This window comes from Girardinichthys multiradiatus, chromosome 17 (assembly GCF_021462225.1).
Source record: "Girardinichthys multiradiatus isolate DD_20200921_A chromosome 17, DD_fGirMul_XY1, whole genome shotgun sequence".
NCBI classification, from domain to species: Eukaryota; Metazoa; Chordata; class Actinopteri; order Cyprinodontiformes; family Goodeidae; genus Girardinichthys; species Girardinichthys multiradiatus.
The window spans coordinates 3,236,298-3,258,940 of record NC_061809.1 but is presented as its reverse complement, the minus strand read 5'-3'; the positions used below and the strand labels follow the sequence as shown (position 1 = coordinate 3,258,940).

At 40.9% G+C, this 22,643-nt stretch overlaps 1 protein-coding gene across 3 annotated transcripts in view; it reads left to right on the top strand.

Moving 5' to 3' along the window:
* Nucleotides 1-13,932: 13,932 nt before the first annotated feature.
* mkln1 (muskelin 1, intracellular mediator containing kelch motifs) overlaps nt 13,933-22,643 on the top strand; it is a 48,127-nt gene continuing 39,416 nt past the window's right edge. For 2 of the 3 annotated variants that reach the window (XM_047389870.1, XM_047389869.1), the window contains exons 1-2: nt 13,933-14,224; nt 15,103-15,172. In XM_047389870.1, coding sequence (XP_047245826.1) covers nt 14,145-14,224; nt 15,103-15,172 — 150 coding nt within the window. In that variant the 5' untranslated portion in view covers nt 13,933-14,144. Of the gene's footprint in view, nt 14,225-14,362; nt 14,568-15,102; nt 15,173-22,643 lie in introns of those variants that run through there. The other variant, XM_047389871.1, reaches the window with a different exon arrangement.

The following is a 22,643-nucleotide window of genomic DNA, read 5'->3' as shown; positions in this document are numbered from 1 at the left end:
AGTGTGTGTGAGTCAATAACAGTGAGTTGACGGAAGTGATGGGGGACACATTACACTGACGGACTTTGACTGCTGCATGCTAAGCTAACAGACCCTAGCTCACTGAATAAACTCTACTGCGAATAAGCTTTGGTGTCTGAGAGATAACGAAATAAGCTTTCATTTGGACCAGGAAACGGTGCTCTACTGCCTGGTTGGTCAGAGTGTGTGAAAGTGTGTATGAAGTGAGAGAATGACTGAGACATCAGTAGAAAATGAGCTCCCTGCTTGTTCTCTAGGAGCGGGCTTGGAAACAGGGAGGAGAAACATATTAGTTTCAACCAAAAAGACACTTTAACAAGTTAAAACAACATTTTGATGGAGCTTGTTTGGGTCCCGAAATAATTTTCAAGTCACCAGAAAAGGGTACGGAATTATTTTAACCATTAATTAGACTACCTGAGAAACAGACCACAGTCTTAGAGAGACTCCTGTTGGCCCACCTGAGTAAGCAAACAGTAAACCATCAGGACCCCCTTCAGTTTGCTTATCGCTGTGGAGTTGGAGTTGAAGATGCCATCATACACCTGCTTCAACAAACCCACTGTCATCTGGACAAAGCCAGCAGCACTGTGAGGATCATGTTCTTTGATTTCTCCAGTGCATTTAATACAATCCAACCTGATTTGCTTTGTCAGAAACTGCAGAAGACTCAGGTGGGGGCCTCAACAATCTCCTGGATTAAAGACTACCTGATAAGCAGACCACAGTTTGTGAGACTGAAGGGTTGTGTGTCTAACCAGGTAGTCAGCAGCACAGGAGCACCACAGTGGACGGTACTCTCACCATTCCTTTTCACTCTGTACACCTTAGACTTCCAGTACAAGACAGACTCCTGTCATCTGCAGAAATATTCAGATGATTCTACAGTCGTGGGGTGGATCAGAGATGGACAAGAAGCTGAATACAGGAAGGTGGTGGACCGCTTTGTAGCATGGTGTGGAAACAATCATCTCATTTTGAACGTGACTAAAACAAAGGAGATGATTGTAGATTTTAAGAGAAACAGGAATAAGTCAAAAACTATTTATATCATGAGAGAAGAAGTGGAGGTGGTGGAGGAGTATAAATACCTCGGTGTTCACCTGGACAACAGACTAGAGTGGAGATACAACCGTGAAGCCGTTTACAAGAAGGGACAGAGCAGACTGTACTTCTTGAGGAAGCTTAGGTCCTTTGGTGTTTGCAGCAAGATGCTGCATATCTTCTATAAGTCTGTTGTGGAGAGTGTGATCTCTTCTACCATCATCTGCTGGGGAAGCAGCATCAGAGCCAGGGACTTAAAAAAGCTCATCAAGCTGATAAAGAAGGCTGGCTTTGTTCTGGGGACTCCTCTGGAACCTCTGGAGATCATTGTGGAAAGACGGATTCTTCATAAAATAAAGAACATTATGGAGAACCCTGAGCATCCTCTTCATGAGACTGTCCTACAACAACAGAGTGTCTTCAGTCAGAGGCTTCTTCAGATCTGCTGTAAGATGGAGCACTACCGGAGATCCTTCCTGCCCACAGCCATCAGCATCTACAACGGCTCTTTGAAGAAACCTTCATAATGAGCTACGACAACATTTAATTTCCCTTTGGGATTAATAAAGTATTTTTGAATTGAATTGAATTTGAATTAACACAAAGTGGTTCTACTCTGAAATTCAATTTTACAGGGTAACCAAACTTTTATGTGGCCAATGTCTGTCCATTTTGTCTGTCTGTTTTTGTGAAATGAATGTCTGTTTCATTTTATGTAAACATTAGGGTATATGTGGCAGGGTACATTTAATTTAAATTGTTTTCTGATATGAAACTAATTGGAATCTTGAGTTTTTATGTCTGGGGAAACGGTTCAAACAAGAGGTAAACTGGGGAAGCAGTCCTGTCCAGGCCATGGACCACCTGCTTGAAGGGTAAAAATTTTTTAAACTGCCTGATGCTCAGTGTTATTTATTAAATAAGGTATCACAATAATAATTAGAGTCTACAAGAGCATGTCTGATCCTCAACAGTACCATAATTATATTAGGTCAGTTCTTTATGATAAAACAAAAGGAAAGGCCAGAAAGGGGCCATCCGGTCTCTGTACGAGCGGAGCAGGAGTTTGGTCCGCATTGCCGGCACTAAGTCGGACCTGTTCCCGGTGCATGTTGGACTCCGGCAGGGCTGCTCTTTGTCACTGGTCCTGTTCATAACTTTTATGGACAGGATTTCTAGATGCAGCCAAGGGCCGAAGGGGGTCTGGTTTGGGGACCAGTGGATTTCGTCTCTTCTTTTTGCAGATGACGTGGTCCTGATGGCCCCCTCTAGCCAAGACCTACAGCATGCGCTGGGACGGTTCGCAGCCGAGTGTGAAGCGGCTGGGATGAAGATCAGCTCCTCCAAGTCCGAGGCCATGGTTCTCGACCGGAAAAGGGTGGCTTGTCCTCTTCAAGTTGGAGGGGAGTTTCTGCCTCAAGTGGAGGAGTTTAAGTATCTTGGGGTCTTGTTCACGAGTGAGGGAGGAATGGAGCGGGAGATTGACAGACGGATCGGTGCGGCTGCCGCAGTAATGGGGGCACTGTGCCGGTCCGTTGTGGTGAAGAGAGAGCTGAGCCAAAAAGCAAAGCTCTCAATTTACCGGTCAGTCTACGTTCCTACCCTCACCTATGGCCATGAACTTTGGGTCATGACTGAAAGAACAAGATCCCGGATACAAGCGGCTGAAATGAGCTTCCGGTCCCGGATAAGCGGAAAACGACGAGTATGAGGCCAGAAAGGGACAATCTCTCCCCTCAAAACATGATTTTAACAGATGTTTGGACTTTTTCCAGTCAGGTTCAGAATAATCAAATTAGACTCAAATTTAACACAAGATGAAATCTACCTTAACAGAATTACTGGACTGGACTTAAATGTAGAAAACTTGAGTAAACTGAATAAACTTTGGTTACTTGAAATAAATACAAAGAACTATAGCTGACTGAAACTGTAGGGTGTGTTTATAATACTGGGTAAGACAAACTAAGATTATAAGATATAATATGCCCTTCATTTAAGCTTTCTAAACTGACGAGGATTGAGTTTTTTCCACAGGACTCTGTTACAATGAAATGGAAGCGAACCCGATTTTGAAAATGGTATCTACGGTTGAGATACTTACATTCGCAATTTAATGAACACTGAATGAATACCTTGACCCTTTTTGAATCCTACACATAAAAAGAGACCAGTTGAGGTATGGAAAGACATTAAAATAAGCACTAGAACTAATGAAACCTAAACCAAGTATTATTAAAATAATAGCAACTAATAAAAACTAGTGACCCCTTTCTTAAATAAAATTAAGGATTTACTGCATTAGAAAAATATAGAGACATCTAAATAAAGCTAGATTAGAATAAAACATTCAGAGTTATAATCTTCCTGATAAATTCCACAAAAATTGTTATGGAACCAGAGCAGCTTTATCATGGCCAAACAGAAACATTTGTAGGGAAGATCCAATGTCCTTCAACCTGATTTTGACTTTACAGGTCCTTCTCAAAAAATTAGCATATTGTGATAAAGTTCATTATTTTCTATAATGTCATGATGAAAATTTAACATTCATATATTTTAGATTCATTGCACACTAACTGAAATATTTCAGGTCTTTTATTGTCTTAATACAGATGATTTTGGCATACAGCTCATGAAAACCCAAAATTCCTATCTCACAAAATTAGCATATTTCATCCGACCAATAAAAGAAAAGTGTTTTTAATACAAAAAACGTCAACCTTCAAATAATCATGTACAGTTATGCACTCAATACTTGGTCGGGAATCCTTTGGCAGAAATGACTGCTTCAATGCGGCGTGGCATGGAGGCAATCAGCCTGTGGCACTGCTGAGGTCTTATGGAGGCCCAGGATGCTTCGATAGCGGCCTTTAGCTCATCCAGAGTGTTGGGTCTTGAGTCTCTCAACGTTCTCTTCACAATATCCCACAGATTCTCTATGGGGTTCAGGTCAGGAGAGTTGGCAGGCCAATTGAGCACAGTGATACCATGGTCAGTAAACCATTTACCAGTGGTTTTGGCACTGTGAGCAGGTGCCAAGTCGTGCTGAAAAATGAAATCTTCATCTCCATAAAGCTTTTCAGCAGATGGAAGCATGAAGTGCTCCAAAACCTCCTGATAGCTAGCTGCATTGACCCTGCACTTGATAAAACACAGTGGACCAACACCAGCAGCTGACACGGCACCCCAGACCATCACTGACTGTGGGTACTTGACACTGGACTTCTGGCATTTTGGCATTTCCTTCTCCCCAGTCTTCCTCCAGACTCTGGCACCTTGATTTCCGAATGACATGCAGAATTTGCTTTCAACCGAAAAAAGTACTTTGGACCACTGAGCAACAGTCCAGTGCTGCTTCTCTGTAGCCCAGGACTGGGGAATGCGGCACCTGTAGCCCATTTCCTGCACACGCCTGTGCACGGTGGCTCTGGATGTTTCTACTCCAGACTCAGTCCACTGCTTCCGCAGGTCCCCCAAGGTCTGGAATCGGCCCTTCTCCACAATCTTCCTCAGGGTCTGGTCACCTCTTCTCGTTGTGCAGCGTTTTCTGCCACACTTTTTCCTTCCCACAGACTTCCCACTGAGGTGCCTTGATACAGCACTCTGGGAACAGCCTATTCGTTCAGAAATATCTTTCTGTGTCTTACCCTCTTGCTTGAGGGTGTCAATAGTGGCCTTCTGGACAGCAGTCAGGTCGGCAGTCTTACCCATGATTGGGGTTTTGAGTGATGAACCAGGCTGGGAGTTTTAAAGGCCTCAGGAATCTTTTGCAGGTGTTTAGAGTTAACTCGTTGATTCAGATGATTAGGTTCATAGCTCGTTTAGAGACCCTTTTAATGATATGCTAATTTTGTGAGATAGGAATTTTGGGTTTTCATGAGCTGTATGCCAAAATCATCCGTATTAAGACAATAAAAGACCTGAAATATTTCAGTTAGTGTGCAATGAATCTAAAATATATGAATGTTAAATTTTCATCATGACATTATGGAAAATAATGAACTTTATCACAATATGCTAATATTTTGAGAAGGACCTGTATTTAAGCCTAACTATCATGACACCATGCCAGTAGTGACAGGTCTTATTAACATCTTGGATGGCACATATTGTGTATGGAAAGAAATAAAAGGTATAATTGGCAGCACTGACAACTGATTATTTCAAGGGTAACCCTTTGAGTTGTACCATCTCATTTTTGAGAGGGTCCTTGCAGAACAGGGAGATAAACAACAGTAATACGAAGCAAACAAATAAGAAAAAATCACACAGAAACACCCACAACATCCTCAAGGACACACAAACACACACTCTCACAAACACCAGCATAGCAGCTGCATGGCAGACACACTTAACATCCTACTCCAAAAGATGATTTTTTCAAAAACTATATAACAAATTAAACTTGGAAAAACTTTCACTCATTTAAGACTTACAGCAGGAGGAAAAAGGCTATTAAATTTATATAATTTGAAAAGAATGAATCTACCATCGCCTTCTGACAAGATTAAAATTAATGTCCTATATTTAAAAACTTGGTTTTCACCAAAAGTAGCAGTTGGACACAAAATAAGACAACACATACAGATGCAGAGTTCATGTTCATATCTCTGTGAGGATTAAGTCCAGAATAAATGATCCTTTGGACTTACTGAAAGAAAGAGCCAGATGTTTTACAATAAAGTAAAGGTAACTTAGAAATATGAATAGCAGTGATACGCTAAGTAAGCTAAGTAAGTGAGACAAGGTATTACAAGCTGATGAAGCTTTAAACTGAAATGCAAAATGTCAAATATTTCCTAATTCTTGGTGTAAAACACAAAAAGATAACTGATCAGTATTTCTCAGGCCATATTGTGAAATAAATTGGATTAAGTATTTCTAAATATTGAGTATTTCAAAGTTTGATGGGATTAAGATTAGTTTCTGTACCATGGCCATAAATAACATCAGCGTGTTTAGGATTGGCAGCACCACTTGTGTGAAAACTCTGTTATGAGCATGAAAAACATTCTCAGAATGATAATGTGACAATTTTAAGGCAACAGGCTTCCAAACAATATTAAATTTAGGATTTTAGCTCAACCAGTTAGACTCAGATTTATCCTACTCCAAAAGATGATTTTTTCAAAAACTATTTAACAAATTAAACTTGGAAAAACTTTCACTCATTTAAGACTTACAGCAGGAGGAAAAAGGCTATTAACTTTATATAATTTGAAAAGAATGAATCTACCATCGCCTTCTGACAAGATTAAAATTAATGTCCTATATTTAAAAACTTGGTTTTCACCAAACGTAGCAGCTGCATTAAATGATAGAGTTGATTTAATTGATGGAATGAAAAACAATAAAATCCCTGGCGGATTATAGATACCGATTTATATCAAGTCAAGTTTATTTATATAGTGCATTTCAGCAACAAGGCACTCAAGGCGCTGTACATACAGAAAAACATTACAAAGATACAGAAAATCAAACAACAGAGGGAAGAATAGAATGATGGATAAGAAAATGAATGGAAAGTTAGACTAAAAACTCAACTAATAATGTTTAGATGGCACAGTCTTTTTTTATGCATAAATAGGTTTATTGTAGTAGGGAGAAGTACAAATTAATTTTCCAACTTTCACTACTTGATAGCGCAAAATGGTGACAAGAGGCAAAGTATCCAAAGTCTTTGTGTCAGACCACCAGGTGCTACAAACGTAGGCTATCCTTTCCTTTTTCTGAACGAAATGATTCTGTTTATAATGAATCTATTTGCTTTTTATCTTCTTTTACTCCTTAATAAGCTGGCACACAGCAAGACTGGAATGGTTTATTTTTGTCTTCTTTGTATAAAATAATAATGAAAATAACAGTGTACAAATATGATTATGTGTTGTGAAATGAAGATGGCAATGAATGAAAAATGCTGATTTCGCCACCCAAGTCTGTGATTTCTTGTTTGTGTTAATTTGTTGTACTGGGATAACTGTATGATCAAACTGTTTATTTGCAGGCATTGTCCGTCCCAATACTCATGATTTCTCTTGAAAGGTTGATGAAGAGTCATCCCACTATATTGCCAGATGATGTGAGAGATAGCCCTAAACATATATTTTTCTCCTAGGTGAAGAAGGCCTGAAAAGGTGGCTGAGACCAGCCTGACAAATGGGTTCATTGACACATTATTACTTAGAACATAAGATCTCTGGGGTTCAGAAACAATAGGAATCCAAAGATTGTGTTTGAGGGTTGAAAACGTGTGGTTGAGAAGAGTGTGACAGGAATGAATGAAGGCCCAAGGTATGAATGATGAATGATGTGGGCCACATGAGTGAAAGGTTCAATTGTGTGTTTTAGTTTCTGTGAGCTCATTATTTGTTTTGGGTTTTGATTCATAGTTGTGTTCAGACAACTAATGAACGTTTTGGAGCAGCAGGTTTTGTTTTTCTCTAATGTCGGTGTTCACTATATGTGTTCAGATGCTCGCAAGTTGGAACAATTTTCTGGGTTTTAGTTTCAGAGGCCAACTCATTACTTCCATATTTACAGCTACATTTTTACCGGCAACACACAAAACCGGAAGTAGAATCATGTCACAATACAATTTGTTTTCCTCCAAATTGACTTATGAACAATGTAAGCTGTGGCTGCATGGTGGTGCAGTTGGTAGCACTGTTGCCTTGCAGCAAGAAGGTTCTGGGTGCAATTCCTGGCCTGGGGTCTTTCTGCATGGAGTTTGCATGTTCTCACTGGGTACTCCAGCTTCCTCCCACAGTCCAAAAACATGCCTGTTAGGTTAATTGGTAACTCTAAATTGCCCTTAGGTGTATGAGTGTGTGTATGGTTGTATGTGTGTTGTCCTGTGATGGACTGGCAACCTGTCCAGGGTGTACCCTGCCTCTTGCCCATAGACTGCTGGAGATAGGCACCAGCTCCCCTGTGACCCACTATGGAATAAGTGGTAGAAAATGACTGACTGACTGAGTTTCAGAGGCTGAAAACTTAAATTGCTTATGAATTTTCTTGAGGTAAAACTGGATCTAAATTCTCTTTGGGATGGGAACAGAACCAAAGAGAACCTTTCATTCTGCCATAGGGTTCTGGTTGAATAATTTGATGGTAAAAGATTTGGCCTCCCAAACTTCCTTAAGAGGGGAGGCTGAAGCCTGCATGTGTTGTTTGTCTAAATTTCTGTTTTAATGTTTGTCTCAAATGTTTGTCTGACTAACCTTTAGACTTCAGAGAAAACAAAAATAAATAATAATAATCATAGGATGGAAAAATGGAAATGGATATATTGGGGAAAAATGACTGGTTATAGTGATCAAATGTTTGACAGGAATGAATAACTAAATAATGGTATGATTAAGATTGTACAGAATATGCAAATTACTTTTATCTAGTATTGGGGGTAGAGGTTACGGGGAAGGACCCTAAAGGTCTAATTTAGGTAGATATAATCAAATTATGAATGTGCTTGAAAAGTAGGTTGTCCAAAACACAGAACACCTTTATGGTAAATGATGCGAATACTTTGTTCTGGGGTTTCAAAATTTATTATGGAAAAAAATTATTATGGAACAAACATTATTATGGAAAATAATAGTTTGAACATATCTAACATTGGCTACTAGTTAACAGACAATAAAGTAGCAACTAATTGGGTCACAATATAAATATGATTTTTGGTTAAAGGTGAGAAGATGACTCTGTTATATTATCTACATATAAGATTTTCATGAAAACAGGTATTGGAGCATTTCCTGTTCCCAACACGCCTGAAAGGAAACTGTTATTGATTTTATGGGTTCTGACAACAGAGTGAAAGGATGTAGAGATGTGCTTGACACTTTCACCAGGTCGGCTGAGAGAGATACTCATACAATCAAAGAAACAATCGGCTAAAGTTTGTGCTGAAACAAAAATTAAGTGTCTGGATGTGCTGCCCTTGGTGATGTTTTACATCAGATCATCACCCACTGAGTTCATGGGTTTAACTCCCCATGAGCTGCCGACAGGAAGAACCATGTCCTGACCTTTCACCTCCTCTCTTCAGCCAGGGTGTGAACCCAGTCTGGATCACAGAGAGAGCAACTGACCTCGGAACCACGTGACAGCTGGAAGGAGATTGCCTGGTCATATATAGGTTTAATGCATACATACAGGGTTGAATGATTGTTTCGGGGGGTGGGTACCCAGTTGCAGGTGATCCAAAGATCGACCCAGTGCCTAGGGGGTTAACTGATCTAAATTTGTAAGGTGCCTTTAAATGACACCTCATCAGGGGGGTTCTTAGGAATAACCTTTATTAATATTATTCATAGCTGGTTTTCCCATTTATACCATAGTAATATAAAACATAATTTTGTTGCAATTATGAAAATGAATATATTATTTAATATTAATATTTTTATATTTCATAAAATAATATTTCGGTCTGTCAAAGGTTGTCCTGTGAATACCCGCCCAATAAGGCGGTGGCATTAGGAAAAAATTTAAAGGGATGAGCCAATCTCTGACATTATTGGACAGCAAAACTCTGCACACACATGGAATGAATTCACACAATTTCTTAAAATGCAAGAGTTTATTAACAAAAATAAGTCAACTCAAGTAAAACATATTTCAGTCAACAAACTCTTTACTATGCTAAAACAACCCAACTAAACTACCAAGCAGATTTAAAGAATAGGGAAGACCAATGGGCTATGTACAATATAAACAAGCTGATCAAAGATGGATGAAAACCATGACCAAAAGAGTGATGCAACATTACCATGCAATGTTTATGTTTGAGAACCAAGGATTATCTTGAAGAATCTGGAAATGAAGTTAAGTTAGTCTAGGAACTAACTTAGGCAATAATCAGCATACAGCAAGATCAGATAATATATTATTTTAATAAAATAATATTTTAAAGAATGATTTGCTGAATAAAACCAACCTTCTGGATGACCAATTCTCAACGGTGTTAAATTTGCTGCCTTTATTTATTAAAATAATATTTAACGAAATAGTATTTTGAAAAGAACCATATCATTGAGAAATGGGTTTAATTGTGTTACTTAGTTATCAAGTTTAGTAAAATAATATTTAAGGAAATATTATCTTACTGGATTGAAAACTAACAATCTTTTTGGGTAAATGATCTTTAGTAGGCAAGCACGTGTTCTTAGCTGTTAGCAGTTAAAGCTAACAAAAGAATCATATAGCTTATCATCAGAATCAAACACATACCTTTAAAATACCAATAATAAAAGGGTTAAAATGCATAAGTGTGGACGGCGCATTATGGCCAATCTTCTGGTGAAAGATTGGTTTGATGAACATGAAAATGAAGTTGAACATCTCCCATGGCCTGCACAGTCACCAGATCTAAATATTATTGAGCCACTTTGGGGTGTTTTGGAGGAGCGAGTCAGGAAACGTTTTCCTCCACCAGTATCACGTAGTGACCTGGCCACTATCCTGCAAGAAGAATGACTAAAAATCCCTCTGACCACTGTGCAGGACTTGTATATGTCATTCCCAAGACAAATTGACGCTGTATTGGTCGCAAAAGGAGGCCCTACACCATACTAATAAATTATTGTGGTCTAAAACCAGGTGTTTCAGTTTCATTGTCCAACCCCTGTATGTGCAGTCATATTCAATACAATAGAAAATCAAAAAGTTTATTTTGGTTACTAAGTTCACTAAGTGAAACACATTATGAAGATTAATTACACAGACTGATGCTTTCAAGCGTTTACCACTTACAGCTAACGACAACATTAAAATATTACATCAAACCAATAAAAAACATTTTAATACAAAAATGTGAGCTTAATGAGAAGTGTTTAATACCTGTTTAAAGGTTGTTAAAATATTTTAAATCTGACAAACAAGCCTCATCGGTACAGATTCTAATTTATTGAGTCTGACCGTATATATGGACTTTTAGTCTTAATAGGCTAATAAAGAAATAACATTGCTACTTTAGGCTTTTAAAGGTTCTGTGTAAATGTTTGTGTTTTGAGTCGGGGCAGATAAAAATTGGCTAGATAGGTACAGCACTCTACTGTATCTAGAAACAGTTTATCCAACATTTTGCAGTTGTTATGTATGTATCAGTTCTATTTTGTGCTAATAAAAGTCACCAAACATCACGTTAATCAACAACAAACCCCTGGATGTTTGGAACAGAACAGAACATCCCCTGAGAAAGTATTTTTTTTAAAAGCAGCAATGAAAACCACAGTAAGAAGTTGCCTAGTGAGGCTGTAACACATGACTGGCCTGTGCTTGGTAAACACTGTGTGCCAGAGGATCAGCACATGCATTCATACCCGGAGCAGTGTTTACAGCCTGCGGCCGGGGCGTGGTGCAACCGCCTCATCCACCACGATGGGAATCTGCATCCTCGGTGCCAGTAAGACCTGATGCTTGTTTTGGTCTGTAGGGAGGCACTCATCAGGTTTCCAGGCCTTGTGTTCATACCAGAGTTCAAAAGAGGACAAATTGTTGGTGCACGTCTTGCTGGCACGTCTGTGACCAAGACAGCAAGTCTTTGTGATGTATCAAGAGCCACGGTATCCAGGGTAATGTCAGCATACCACCAAGAATGACAAACCACATCCAACAGGATTAACTGTGGACGCAAGAGGAAGCTGTCTGAAAGGGATGTTCGGGTGCTAACCCGGATTGTATCCAAAAAACATAAAACCACGGCTGCCCAAATCACGGCAGAATTATGTGTGCACCTAAACTCTCCTGTTTCCACCAGAACTGTCCTTCGGGAGCTCCACAGGGTCAATATACACAGCCGGGCAGCTATAGCCTCTGAAAGGTTGATGTACCCTACCCTCCTGGGGCAGAGGCAGGCAGACAGCGCCGGTACTGCCCAGACCCAGGTGACCCCGGCCCAGCTCCCACCCCCCCGCCCCGAACAGGCAGGCAGCACCGCCCAGACCCGGGCGGCCCCGCCCGGCCCCCGCCCAGATCCCAGTCCCCAACAACCCCCATCCACCTCCGGAGATGGGGCTATGTACAAAAGAGGGGTCCACATGGCCCAAAGCAACCTGCCAACCGGAGCAGGCCCAGGACGGAGCAGTCCCGACCCCCCAACGAGCTCCAATCCCAACCCCATGAGTCCCCCACCCCCAGTGAACCCCAACAAGAACCTCCCCACAGGGCCACCCCCAACAACGACACCGATATTGAACACATGCCCCCGAACCCAAACTCCACGAATCACTGCCCCCACAGGTGAACTCCGTGGCCGAGAAGCCGATGAAGCCACACCCACACAGCGCAAGCTCCACACACAGCCCCGCTCTAAGAACCCCTGCCGCACCCCGCTCCCCCACCACACAGCACGCCGCAACCGCAAGGCAAAGGACCCGCGCAACGCCACCCCCGCCCACTGGCGCAACAAGGCAGACCCCACCCAGCACCCCACCCAGCACCGCACCCACAACCGGACCCCCGACCCCGCACCATAATGGGACAAACTCATCCACTAAGAGGTTCCCGGCCAGCGGCAGGCACCCAGGGCCAGTGTCCCCCACCCCGCTCCCCTCAGCAACAAAAAACACTACATCACTGCCACTGCAACAACCGCCCAGGAAGAAACACTATCCAGCTCAGCTCCACCATCGCCGCCCAGCTGATCCAAATGCCAGTGACCCCACTCCCTAGAAGTGGACACAACCCCTCCACCCCACAGGCCGCAGCCCCTCCACGCCACCCCCCAGCCCACCGCCCCGATCCCCCCTCGGACAAGACAGCCAGCAGAGCAGCACACCTCCAAGTACGCCCAACCCCCCCAGACAGCCCCAGCCCACCAGTCCACGAGAGGGATACATGCACTAGCCGGGGACCTGGGCCATGCAGGCCAACCGCTCCAGGCCAAGCACAACCCGCCAACCGCCACGGTGCAGTCACAAGACATGCTCTGTCGCCCCACCCACCCGACCGCCAACCGCAGCCCAGCTCCCGACCACGGGCCAGGACCACAGAAGGAAGCAGTAGAAAAAAGGCCATGGCGGCCCCAGTTACCGGGCACCCCGCCAACCCCACCCCCAAACCCCGGGGGCGCCCCAGCCCGCCGGCCACCCGTACCTCCGCATGGCACCCTCGCATGGCCACCAAGCAGTCCAGCCGGCCAGCCCCTCCATCAAAGTGGGGCCACATCCCAATCAACGCCGGCTAAGACCCCCCTGCCGGTGCCCGGCAACCCCCAGCCGGCAGACCAGGGCCCAAAGCCAGGGGCCAAGATCCAAGGGAACCCAAGCAATCCCAAGTTGTCAGACTACAGGCACAATCAACTGTTATAGATACAAGTACTCATTTCGCATGGGAGGAAAAAATAGAATAATTATGTCTTCTACAAAAATTAAGAAGTCATCCCAGGTCTTCAGTCATTTTCATACATTTTCCTCATTCGTTTAAAAATTATTTGATTTTTAAATTAAATAATTAAAAAATTGAATTCTGCTCATTTTCCATCTGTAATATTTGGATATGTTTGTGAACTACATAGGCAATAAATCTTTCCACATAGTATAGGATGTAGATCTGAAGGTAAGTTTGATCAGAGCTCTTAACTGCTGGCACAGAATACAGTTATAGCATTCCCATGCTAGCATGTGCTAGCATGCGGAGGACATTAGAAAGAGCACTTATATTAGGTATTGTTACTTCTGTTTGGATTTTCAAATTATGATTTAGTAACCAGTAATCTGTTCATTATTAATGAATTACTGAAAGTCGCAGGAAAGAGTGAAAAATGTCGATTTTTGCATTAAGTCGCGCCTGAAGCCGTTCAAACTGACTGACACCGCTGAGATGTTTGGAACTATTGAGAGCTACATGAACCACGTGACCGCCTATTGGCGAGTTCAAAGAGTGTCGTAACTCTTTTTATGGCGCTGGTGTTACCTAAGTAAAAATACGATTAGAATGACGATAAAATATTACAAAATATCGTAAGGAGACAACATCCAATCGGATCTCATTTTATTCGTGTGAGAAGGCGGAACTAGTTGGAACAACTGTCTAATGGGAACCAGCCAGCTTCCTGTTAGCTGCTATTTTTTAACAAGATGGCTGCCGTTCCTGAGAGCAGAGTCCTTACTTTCAGCGTTTTTAAATGGAGCTCATATTCCTCCACATATTTACCTGAGTAAGTATTGGGTGCATTATCTATCTGCATGCATGTATGACTGTTAACGGCTACAAGGGGGGTTCTTCTTGTTGTTCGGAGCACCAGATAGCCCAGCCGGCTGGACTGGCCTGGCCTGTCTGCGATCCAACCCAGCGAGCGCTAGCTTAGACAGGGACGTTATATCTAATTTTGTAGATATCCTCAAGCCTTTCTGGCTCAGTAGCTTGTGACATGCATAGTTATTAAGACGACGTTGAACTGCTCCTTATAAACTTGTAGCTTAGCCTCAGTGGCAGTTACTAGTCAACGCGCAAGGTGCTGTGTGAGTTGGTGCAGTCGTAACGTAAACAAAGCAAAGCAGGTTACTACCTTTTCAAAATGGTGCATTTTAAACCGCTGTAAATGCCGTATCACATAACATGCATTAGCCTGCTGTACTGTAATGGGTGGAAAACAAATGTTAACGTTAGCACGACAGACGATGATACAGATAAGTGTTGTTATTGTTAGCTAATCACTTAGCGGTGCTCTGGTAGCAATGCTAATGAGCCTGTTTACCAGTGTTTTGAAACAAAATAAGACTGCATGGATTGCTTTAAACATGACAGCGCCGCTAAATCCATTGAGTGTTGGGGAAGTCGCGCACAGTGTGACTGTGTGTGTGTACCATTTAGCTGTTGCTGCTTCACAGCTTCATCATAATGCTAGCTACTGCTAATTGAACTATCTAGGTTCATCTACACTGACACCGGAAGCTGTTCCCGTAGGCTTACGGCTGTTCATATAATTACAATCTGTAAACATTTTTGGTAGTCTATCTAGCTTCTTTTTGTTGCTACTTTGATGGGTCGCCTTTCAGCCAGGTTAAACAAAGCCAACCTTTCTCCATTCCTCAGGAATATCTTGGTGGATAAACCTAACGATCAATCCTCCAGGTGGTCTTCTGAGAGCAACTATCCCCCACAGGTAGGCTTACTACACAGCTAAGAGAAAATGTTATCCAATCATGTTGCATCTGCTAAATGTAGAAAATGGCATTCAGATGAGTGACACTGTGTACATATGGATTCAAGCAAAAATCAGGGAATACCAGTGTCCTCTACCCTGCCATGTCTCCATTTCAATTGGACAATACATTTAAATATACCCTGCATGCAGGAAGAAGAGATAATTGCCTTCATAGTTCATATTTTTGCAATAAACATGCAACCATAAATCCCCCCATTATTCAGTTCAATTCAAAAAATAAAAAATTTAATTATGAATTAATAATTTTTTAAATTAAATAAATAAAAATATATATGGATCACTTTGTTCTTTCACACCTTACAAGTCGATCTGCTGAGATCATAGACTATGTTCTCTTTCAGAGCATGCAGCAGGAATTATAGAACCAAAGGATGGTTTACAAATCCCAGCATTCACCTGAGCAATGTGATGTGGAGGATTTGGAGCTCTGTGTCCCATCCTCATCTGGACTTTTTGAATGCATTTGGTGCTTTGAATACAATCAAAGTTGTTGTCTCCTCCTCAAGATGTTATGATATGCATTAGATTCCGCTGATGAGCATATTTCTCAACACTGAAAGATCATGCGGGAAATCCGCCTTGTGCACCCCCACAGGCTTGTGCTGCTGCTGTCTTTGCTTTGTTTCATGTCCTAAGCTACATTTGTTCCAGAGTCCTGTATTACCCCTCTGTGGTTACAAATACATTATTACCTCCCGAGGTGGATCAGGGTTGTAATATCGGTGGGTTGACTTCAACCCTCCATTCCATGTCAGGACCTTTCAGTTGAGCACGAGGCATAAAGAGCGTGTGTAGATTTACCGGCTCAATGGATGATCTTAAAGTAGGCCTGTCGTAATAAGCAGTAAATCAGTTAATCGCATGGTGATAATTAATTGCATAATAAATTAAAATGAGTTCGATAATTTCTGTTTGCATGCTTGTTTGTTTTCCTTGTGTATCTCTCGCTTTCTGCTAAAGAGACTGGGTGACCCCTCCCTTTCTCGTTTCCTTGGCATGGGGAGGAGTGACCTCCTGGTCGGCTACTTGGTACCCGGTCTGGTTACGTTCCTCAGAGTGTAGCATGAGAGCCCCGTGAGGAGTAGCAAGCTAGAGAAACGCTAGTTGACATTAGGAAAACCAGAGATAGAAATGGTTTTAAAGCCGAACGCGACCGCTGCATTGTGGGAGCCCTCTGGATATAAACTGAGTGACCGCGGTGAACCACTTAACCTGAGTGAGCCGGTATGTCGTATTTGTTGTAAAATAGTAGCAAGTAAACGCGGCAATACAACTAACATGCATTAAAACAAATGACCTAATGCAGTTTTCCCAGGCAGGAAAAAAAAACTACATCGGGGCCGTCTTGGTCTTCCCGACAGTCCACAATCACTGGAGCGTTTAATCTGCCAGACTAAAGTAGCTACAGATTCACATATGGCCTGTTAAGGCATCTGCTCTACTTTTGTTGTTAGTTTGCACTTTCATTTATAAAACTGCCAGTTTTGCCTGATTTCCTGTTTGAGCCTAATGATTCATATTTTTTGAAGGGCAACAGAGACTTCATAATCCATTTTATTTATTGTTTTTAGTCGTTTATTTATTTTGGATATTTAAAATGTCTTCCAGTTCCATTGTTAAATGTTCTTTGGAAATAGTTTATTGAACTTTGAGAAGGTGTAGCTAGTTGGATTATTATGTTGTTATCATTATATTAGTTAATACTGTCCTTTGGAGACCATGTTTATTGCAATAATTTCTGGGAAAATTTATTGTCCAGCAAAATCGTGGCAGGCCTATCTGAAAGGGGTTATAGTCGGAGATGCTTTTAAATCAGGTGAAGGCCTGTTAAATACAAACTAGACAAGTAGTTGTGTTTCATGTGCAAATTTAAACTGTTCATCTCATCCATTAATATTTTACAGTAATTATTTACACTTGCATATGCTAATGATGTACATGAATGCTGAAGTTCACCAGGGAAAGAAAGGATGAGGCTCAGGCAACTATTACCGTAACAGCTGTTAACACAGAGGTACTTAGAAGACTACTCTTAGTCTCTAAGTCTCTGTTTAATCGATCATTGAAATAATTGTCAACTAATTTAGCAAACGAAAAATCATTAACTGGAGTATTCAGACTCTAAAACATGCCGTTTAATGAAAGAACAACCCACTGAGGGCATTAATTGATCCAAAACTGTACCAAAAATGTCTATATTTTGCATTTAAGATGAAAAGTCTTCTTTGTCATTAAATATACTCTATCCAGAACTCCTCAAGTAGCATAGTTTTAGCTTCACCTGGTTAAAATTCTGTAAGAAATTTCCTGTTAAGCATCCTTTTTTATTTCCTTTTTTTTTTTTTTTTGCACTAAAAAAACAAGAACGGTGTAGCTCTTAAGTACATTACAAGGGTTCTATTTTATCTGAATAACATTAGGTTTTTTTTCTTATCTTTAAAAATCTAGAATGCAATATGCAATTGACACTTTGTTCACTTTTTTGTTTTTGTGACCATTTTCACTACAGACGCAGCTAGCACTCTTTTGGTCAACCAGAAATGGCTGAGCTTTTGACATGTTGATATTAGAACTTTTAGTTTTAGCCTTAGATGCATCCTTTGCTACAAATGTTCATGTGTACACTAAAGACATGCTGTGTTATTGCATTTAAGGCAATAAAATGATTTTTGTTTTAAAAAAGGAATGCAATTATTTGCTCACTTGGATTCCCACTTTTAAGTATTTATTACTCATAAAATAAGCTTAAACGAAAAATCTGTAGTGTGCCTGTTTTTTAAATTTTTTTATCTGATTACTCATGAGAATAAACGATAGAATACTAGTTATTATAATAATCATAGCTGCAGCCCTAGTGTTGTTTAGGCAGCAAAAAAACAGAAAGTCACTCACCTGAACCACCAGTTAGTAATGCTATGAAGACCCCAGGTGCGCATATGTGTTGAATCAGGCCACCTCACCAAAACGATATTCAGTTAAATGTGTACATCAGATATAATTTGCACATCGAATGAGTGAAAATGCTCCCTCTTAACATAATTCAGGATTTATTGATTGGGCTTCAATGTTTGCAGCCCCGGTCAATCAGCCAGCTCCCCCTGAAAAGCGCCTGTTGACAGGACCCTGGTGTGGTCAGCAGATCATGTAGCTCAAAATGCAGTCGCAACAGGATTGCCTTTGGTAACATAAAGCAGCTCATGAGCCAGTCGTCATCTGGGGCCAGAAAATGCACTTGGTTTCTCAAAACACTCTGTTTGCTCTTTCCTCTAATAATAATAATAATACTAATGGTGATAAATAACTAAGTCTGTTCTGAGTTGGACATCTGCACCATTTTGCAGAGCTTTGGGATCCACTCCTGTAATTATGCTGAATATGTATTTATCAGTTGTTCATCATGTGAGTCCAAACAAATGTGTGGTAAAGGGTATTTCTCTCTGCTTGCTAGAGGCTCCTGATCTTTAGAGCCACAATCAGCTCTCTGCAGTCTACTAGTCCGCAGGTGTATCATACACTAGGGAAATGGTTCAAAGCAGATCAAGCATCATGGAATATTGGCCATCGGTTGCACTAATTATTATTATTTTTTTAAAATAAATGTTTGCATTGGCTGCAGGAAAACCAATATTGTTTTCATTACTAAGTTGTGCTGTTCGTGTGTGATATAACAAATTATTTTTAGAATACTATATAGATCTTTAAAACTGAGTACTGATCAAATCTATGTTCTACAGGAGTAGATTATACATGTTTTTAGAGAAAATTTTCCTCTTCGTGATCGAAATTCAATAATGCTGGTAAATACAAGGTTGAGTCCTTCCTATTTTCTGTTTGGAGGAACTCACAGTGGTCCTGGCATTTCACAGAGAGCACTATTACTGTTGCACAACAGGCTTGGGCTTATTTTTTCTAAAGAAGCAAGACAGATACAGTGGAGAAAGTCCAACACACCTGAATCAAACTAAATATTCATCATAAGACCTACAGAACTCAACGGCACGCTGAGCAGATGATTCACCTATTTGAATGAGCTGTGGTTGGAGCGGGAAACATCTAAAACATGCAGGACATACGTCCTTGAGAATTTCTAACTCAAATGGCATTCCCCACGGATTCATTCAGTTTTTACAAGAACATTCAGATGTGAGTTTAAAAATGTGAAGCAAGGAGCTGTAACATTTTTAGGGGGTGCGTTTTTATCTTTTCATTTGCAGCGTACACCAAACAAGGTAAATTCTCTGCCATCTTAACCTTATTTCCACATTATTATCACAAGAGTCGCAAGTTGGTACAATCCTACGTTTGTCATAAACAGCACGAAATATTGGAGGTATTATGAAGTAGTGCTGTGCAATAAAACAATTTCAATAATTTATTGAGTAAAACAATATGAATTACAATGTTATAGGTAGGCTTTGCCTGTGACATCAGATTTTCATGATAAATCCAATTTCATTTATGGAAAGAAAACCTTGATAAAATATTTTAAAAAGTAAAATCATGCCACTGAAATAAACAGTTATTGAAATACAGTACTGTGCAAACGTTTTAGGCAGGTGTGGAAAAAATGCTGTGAATAAAGTGTTGTGGAATTTTCTTATCAAAGTGGGTAGAAGTTGACTCATAACAAGAGAAAATCCGGACATTGTCTTTATAAGTTTTATTCAAAGGTATTCAGCGTTTGAATGACTCTGTCACTGAGGTTAGTCAGTTAAGCAGAGCCCCGATCAACAGTTACACACAATATTTATACCAGAACATGACAGTGTTATCTCAACTTCAAAGAGTCTGTGTTTTATGACCCCAGACCCTTCTGGGGTTCAGAGGTGACAAAGTTATCTAGGAACCCATCTGTCCTTCCCAACACATCCTCACAAATGGGTTTTAACCATTAAACTTCTGAAAATGGCTTTTACAGCTTCCTCCCCTAACAGATGCTCAGAGGAGTGAGGTAACCTAAAGGTCATACACTTTGGAATGCTTACTGCAAGAATTTCCATCACACTCCTTTCTTCTGATTACAAGATAAGCACAACTAAAGGAAAATTCTGCAAAACCAACACCCCTCTCAGCTAACAGATAATCCAAAGCCATCCTATTTGCAAACCCATCGTTCTAATAGCCTGCTGTTCCGTAGTCAGAACAGTGAAACCTTCCTCAGATAAAGCAGTAAGATTAAGAGTTAACACAAAGGGATCTGGGACCAAAGATCCTGAAATAGTAGAAGGATCAGTTCTGATAGGACAAGACTCAAATTTATGTCTGTTGATTAAAGCACATAAAACAGATATAATAGCTTCGCAACCTACTGTCTTCCCAAGGAAAAAGGTCTACTTTCCTCCTGTGTAATACAAATATCTGGACCTTTAATCGGATTTCTATTACCCCAAATTCTATAAAGAGTTCCCGTAGACGCACATGTTAAATTAGTCTCACTAGAAAATCTACTAACATTTCTGCTTTCCCTTACACTATAATTCCTCACCCAAGGAAAAATGACCTCCACCAGCTGGTTATGTTGCCTATCTGGAAAGAAAGTAGTATCAATAGGAACAGGTACTAAAAATGGTTGATCATTAATAACACGTGAAATCAAACAACAAACATAGCAACTGTCATTTCTAATCTTCCTCACAGTTTGATGCATCTGTTGCCACCAGACATTATCAGCATGATCATAGTAGTCAGGAAAGTGATGAATCTCTCTTCGAATCCGCTGATGAGTATTATTAGCATAATTCCTCAGATTAGCTAGACATTGTCTTTGCTGTACCTTTTCCCAAATGAACACAAAAGTTATAAAAAGACTTGCAATACCAATCATTAGCATCAGAACAGACCATCTTCCATATAGCTGCATTGTGACCTTGAAGTGGAATGTCCTTTCTTGTGGTACTGAAAGCAAACATTTTTTTTTTTTCAAAGAAACAAATCATAAACAAAATTCTGCTGCCTCTCCTGAGTGGCTTCAAGCTGCCCTGTTACCAGTCTGGTACAGGTGGGCGGTTGTAGGAAGCTCCTCTAGAAATATATTTAGAAACAGGAACTCTAACCTGCTGGAAGTTAAGCTTCCATAGTCCAACTAAACAACAGTGGAAATGAACACATTCAAATTTGTAATAATACCATAATGATAGATATCAAGCAATAAACATGAAAGTTAGATAAAAACATCCGAGATTTCCTTCTCAGTCAGTTTCGCTGTCAAAGTGGTAGAAAAGAATTTGGCTGACCCTTGCTGTCCAGGCAAAGGAGCGCCTAGTAGCCACCAAATGTTAAGAAATTAAGGAGAATAAGCATCATGGCGCATGTTTGACTGTCTCTCTGTTGCAGACGTTGCCAGTCCATCATCCAGAGAAAGGTTATGTGCAATGTGTAGAGGTCTTCCCTGTATGTTTCCTATGGGTCTCTCAGTGTGGTGTGTGTGCAGTGAGGCAAATGACCTTATGATTTCTAACTTTCAGGCAATGCGAAGGCCTTAAGTAGATTCTGAAATATCGTTGCACTGCCCAAGGGATTATTGTGCCCTTGTAAGAACAGTGTTCTTCAACCACCTCTTCAATCACTCGCCAGTGATCAGCTTACAGTTCTTTGTCTTGTGGTGGTCCGCTGTCCTCACACCTTTCAGGCCGTGGATGATCCAGTTGGAAGATGACTTGTCCTGGAAGCCAGATGACGCTGGAGGAGCTGGAGCTTTCCTGCAGCTTTCCTGGGTGTCTAGTAGGATCTGATATGGGCCATTCCAGCCCTGGACTTCCTGTGTTTTCTCCCTAAATTCTCTGAGCAGAATCCAGTCGCCAGGAATAAAGGACTGGAGGGTGGAAGTGGCTGTTTCTGGTAATGCAGCCTTCACCGTCTGTGAAACTTGAGAAAACACAGTGGACAGGTTTTGACAGTAAAACAACATCCTATCTTCACACAAAGATGTGGAAGAAAATGATCTTGGCAATATCCCCATGTCCAAATTAGGAGACCTGCCACACAGCACTTCAAAAGGACTGAGATTTGCCTGTGTCCTTGGTCTCAATCTCATATAAGTGAGAACAGGGCCTTCACAACACTTGGCTAATTTTCAATTCAAAGTCCCATTCTCAAACCTAAGTGCTTAACTACATGAACTTCATCAAAACATCCAACAAAATCAAAAGAATTAATCTTCTGACTTCACCTGATATACTAGCAGTGACCATCAGCTAAATATGCTCATGCTCATCCGGGAGGAGGGAATGCTGCAAGTCACTGACTGGATGCAATCTGCTGGGTTTCCTTAGATAGAAAAACTTTTTATCCAATTTGAATAAAAAGCTAACTCCGACTGCACTGTTCATTTGTTAGGATTACTTGGAGTGTATGAACCTGACTGTTGTGAAGTGCCTTGAGACAACATGTGTTGTGAATTTGCGCTATA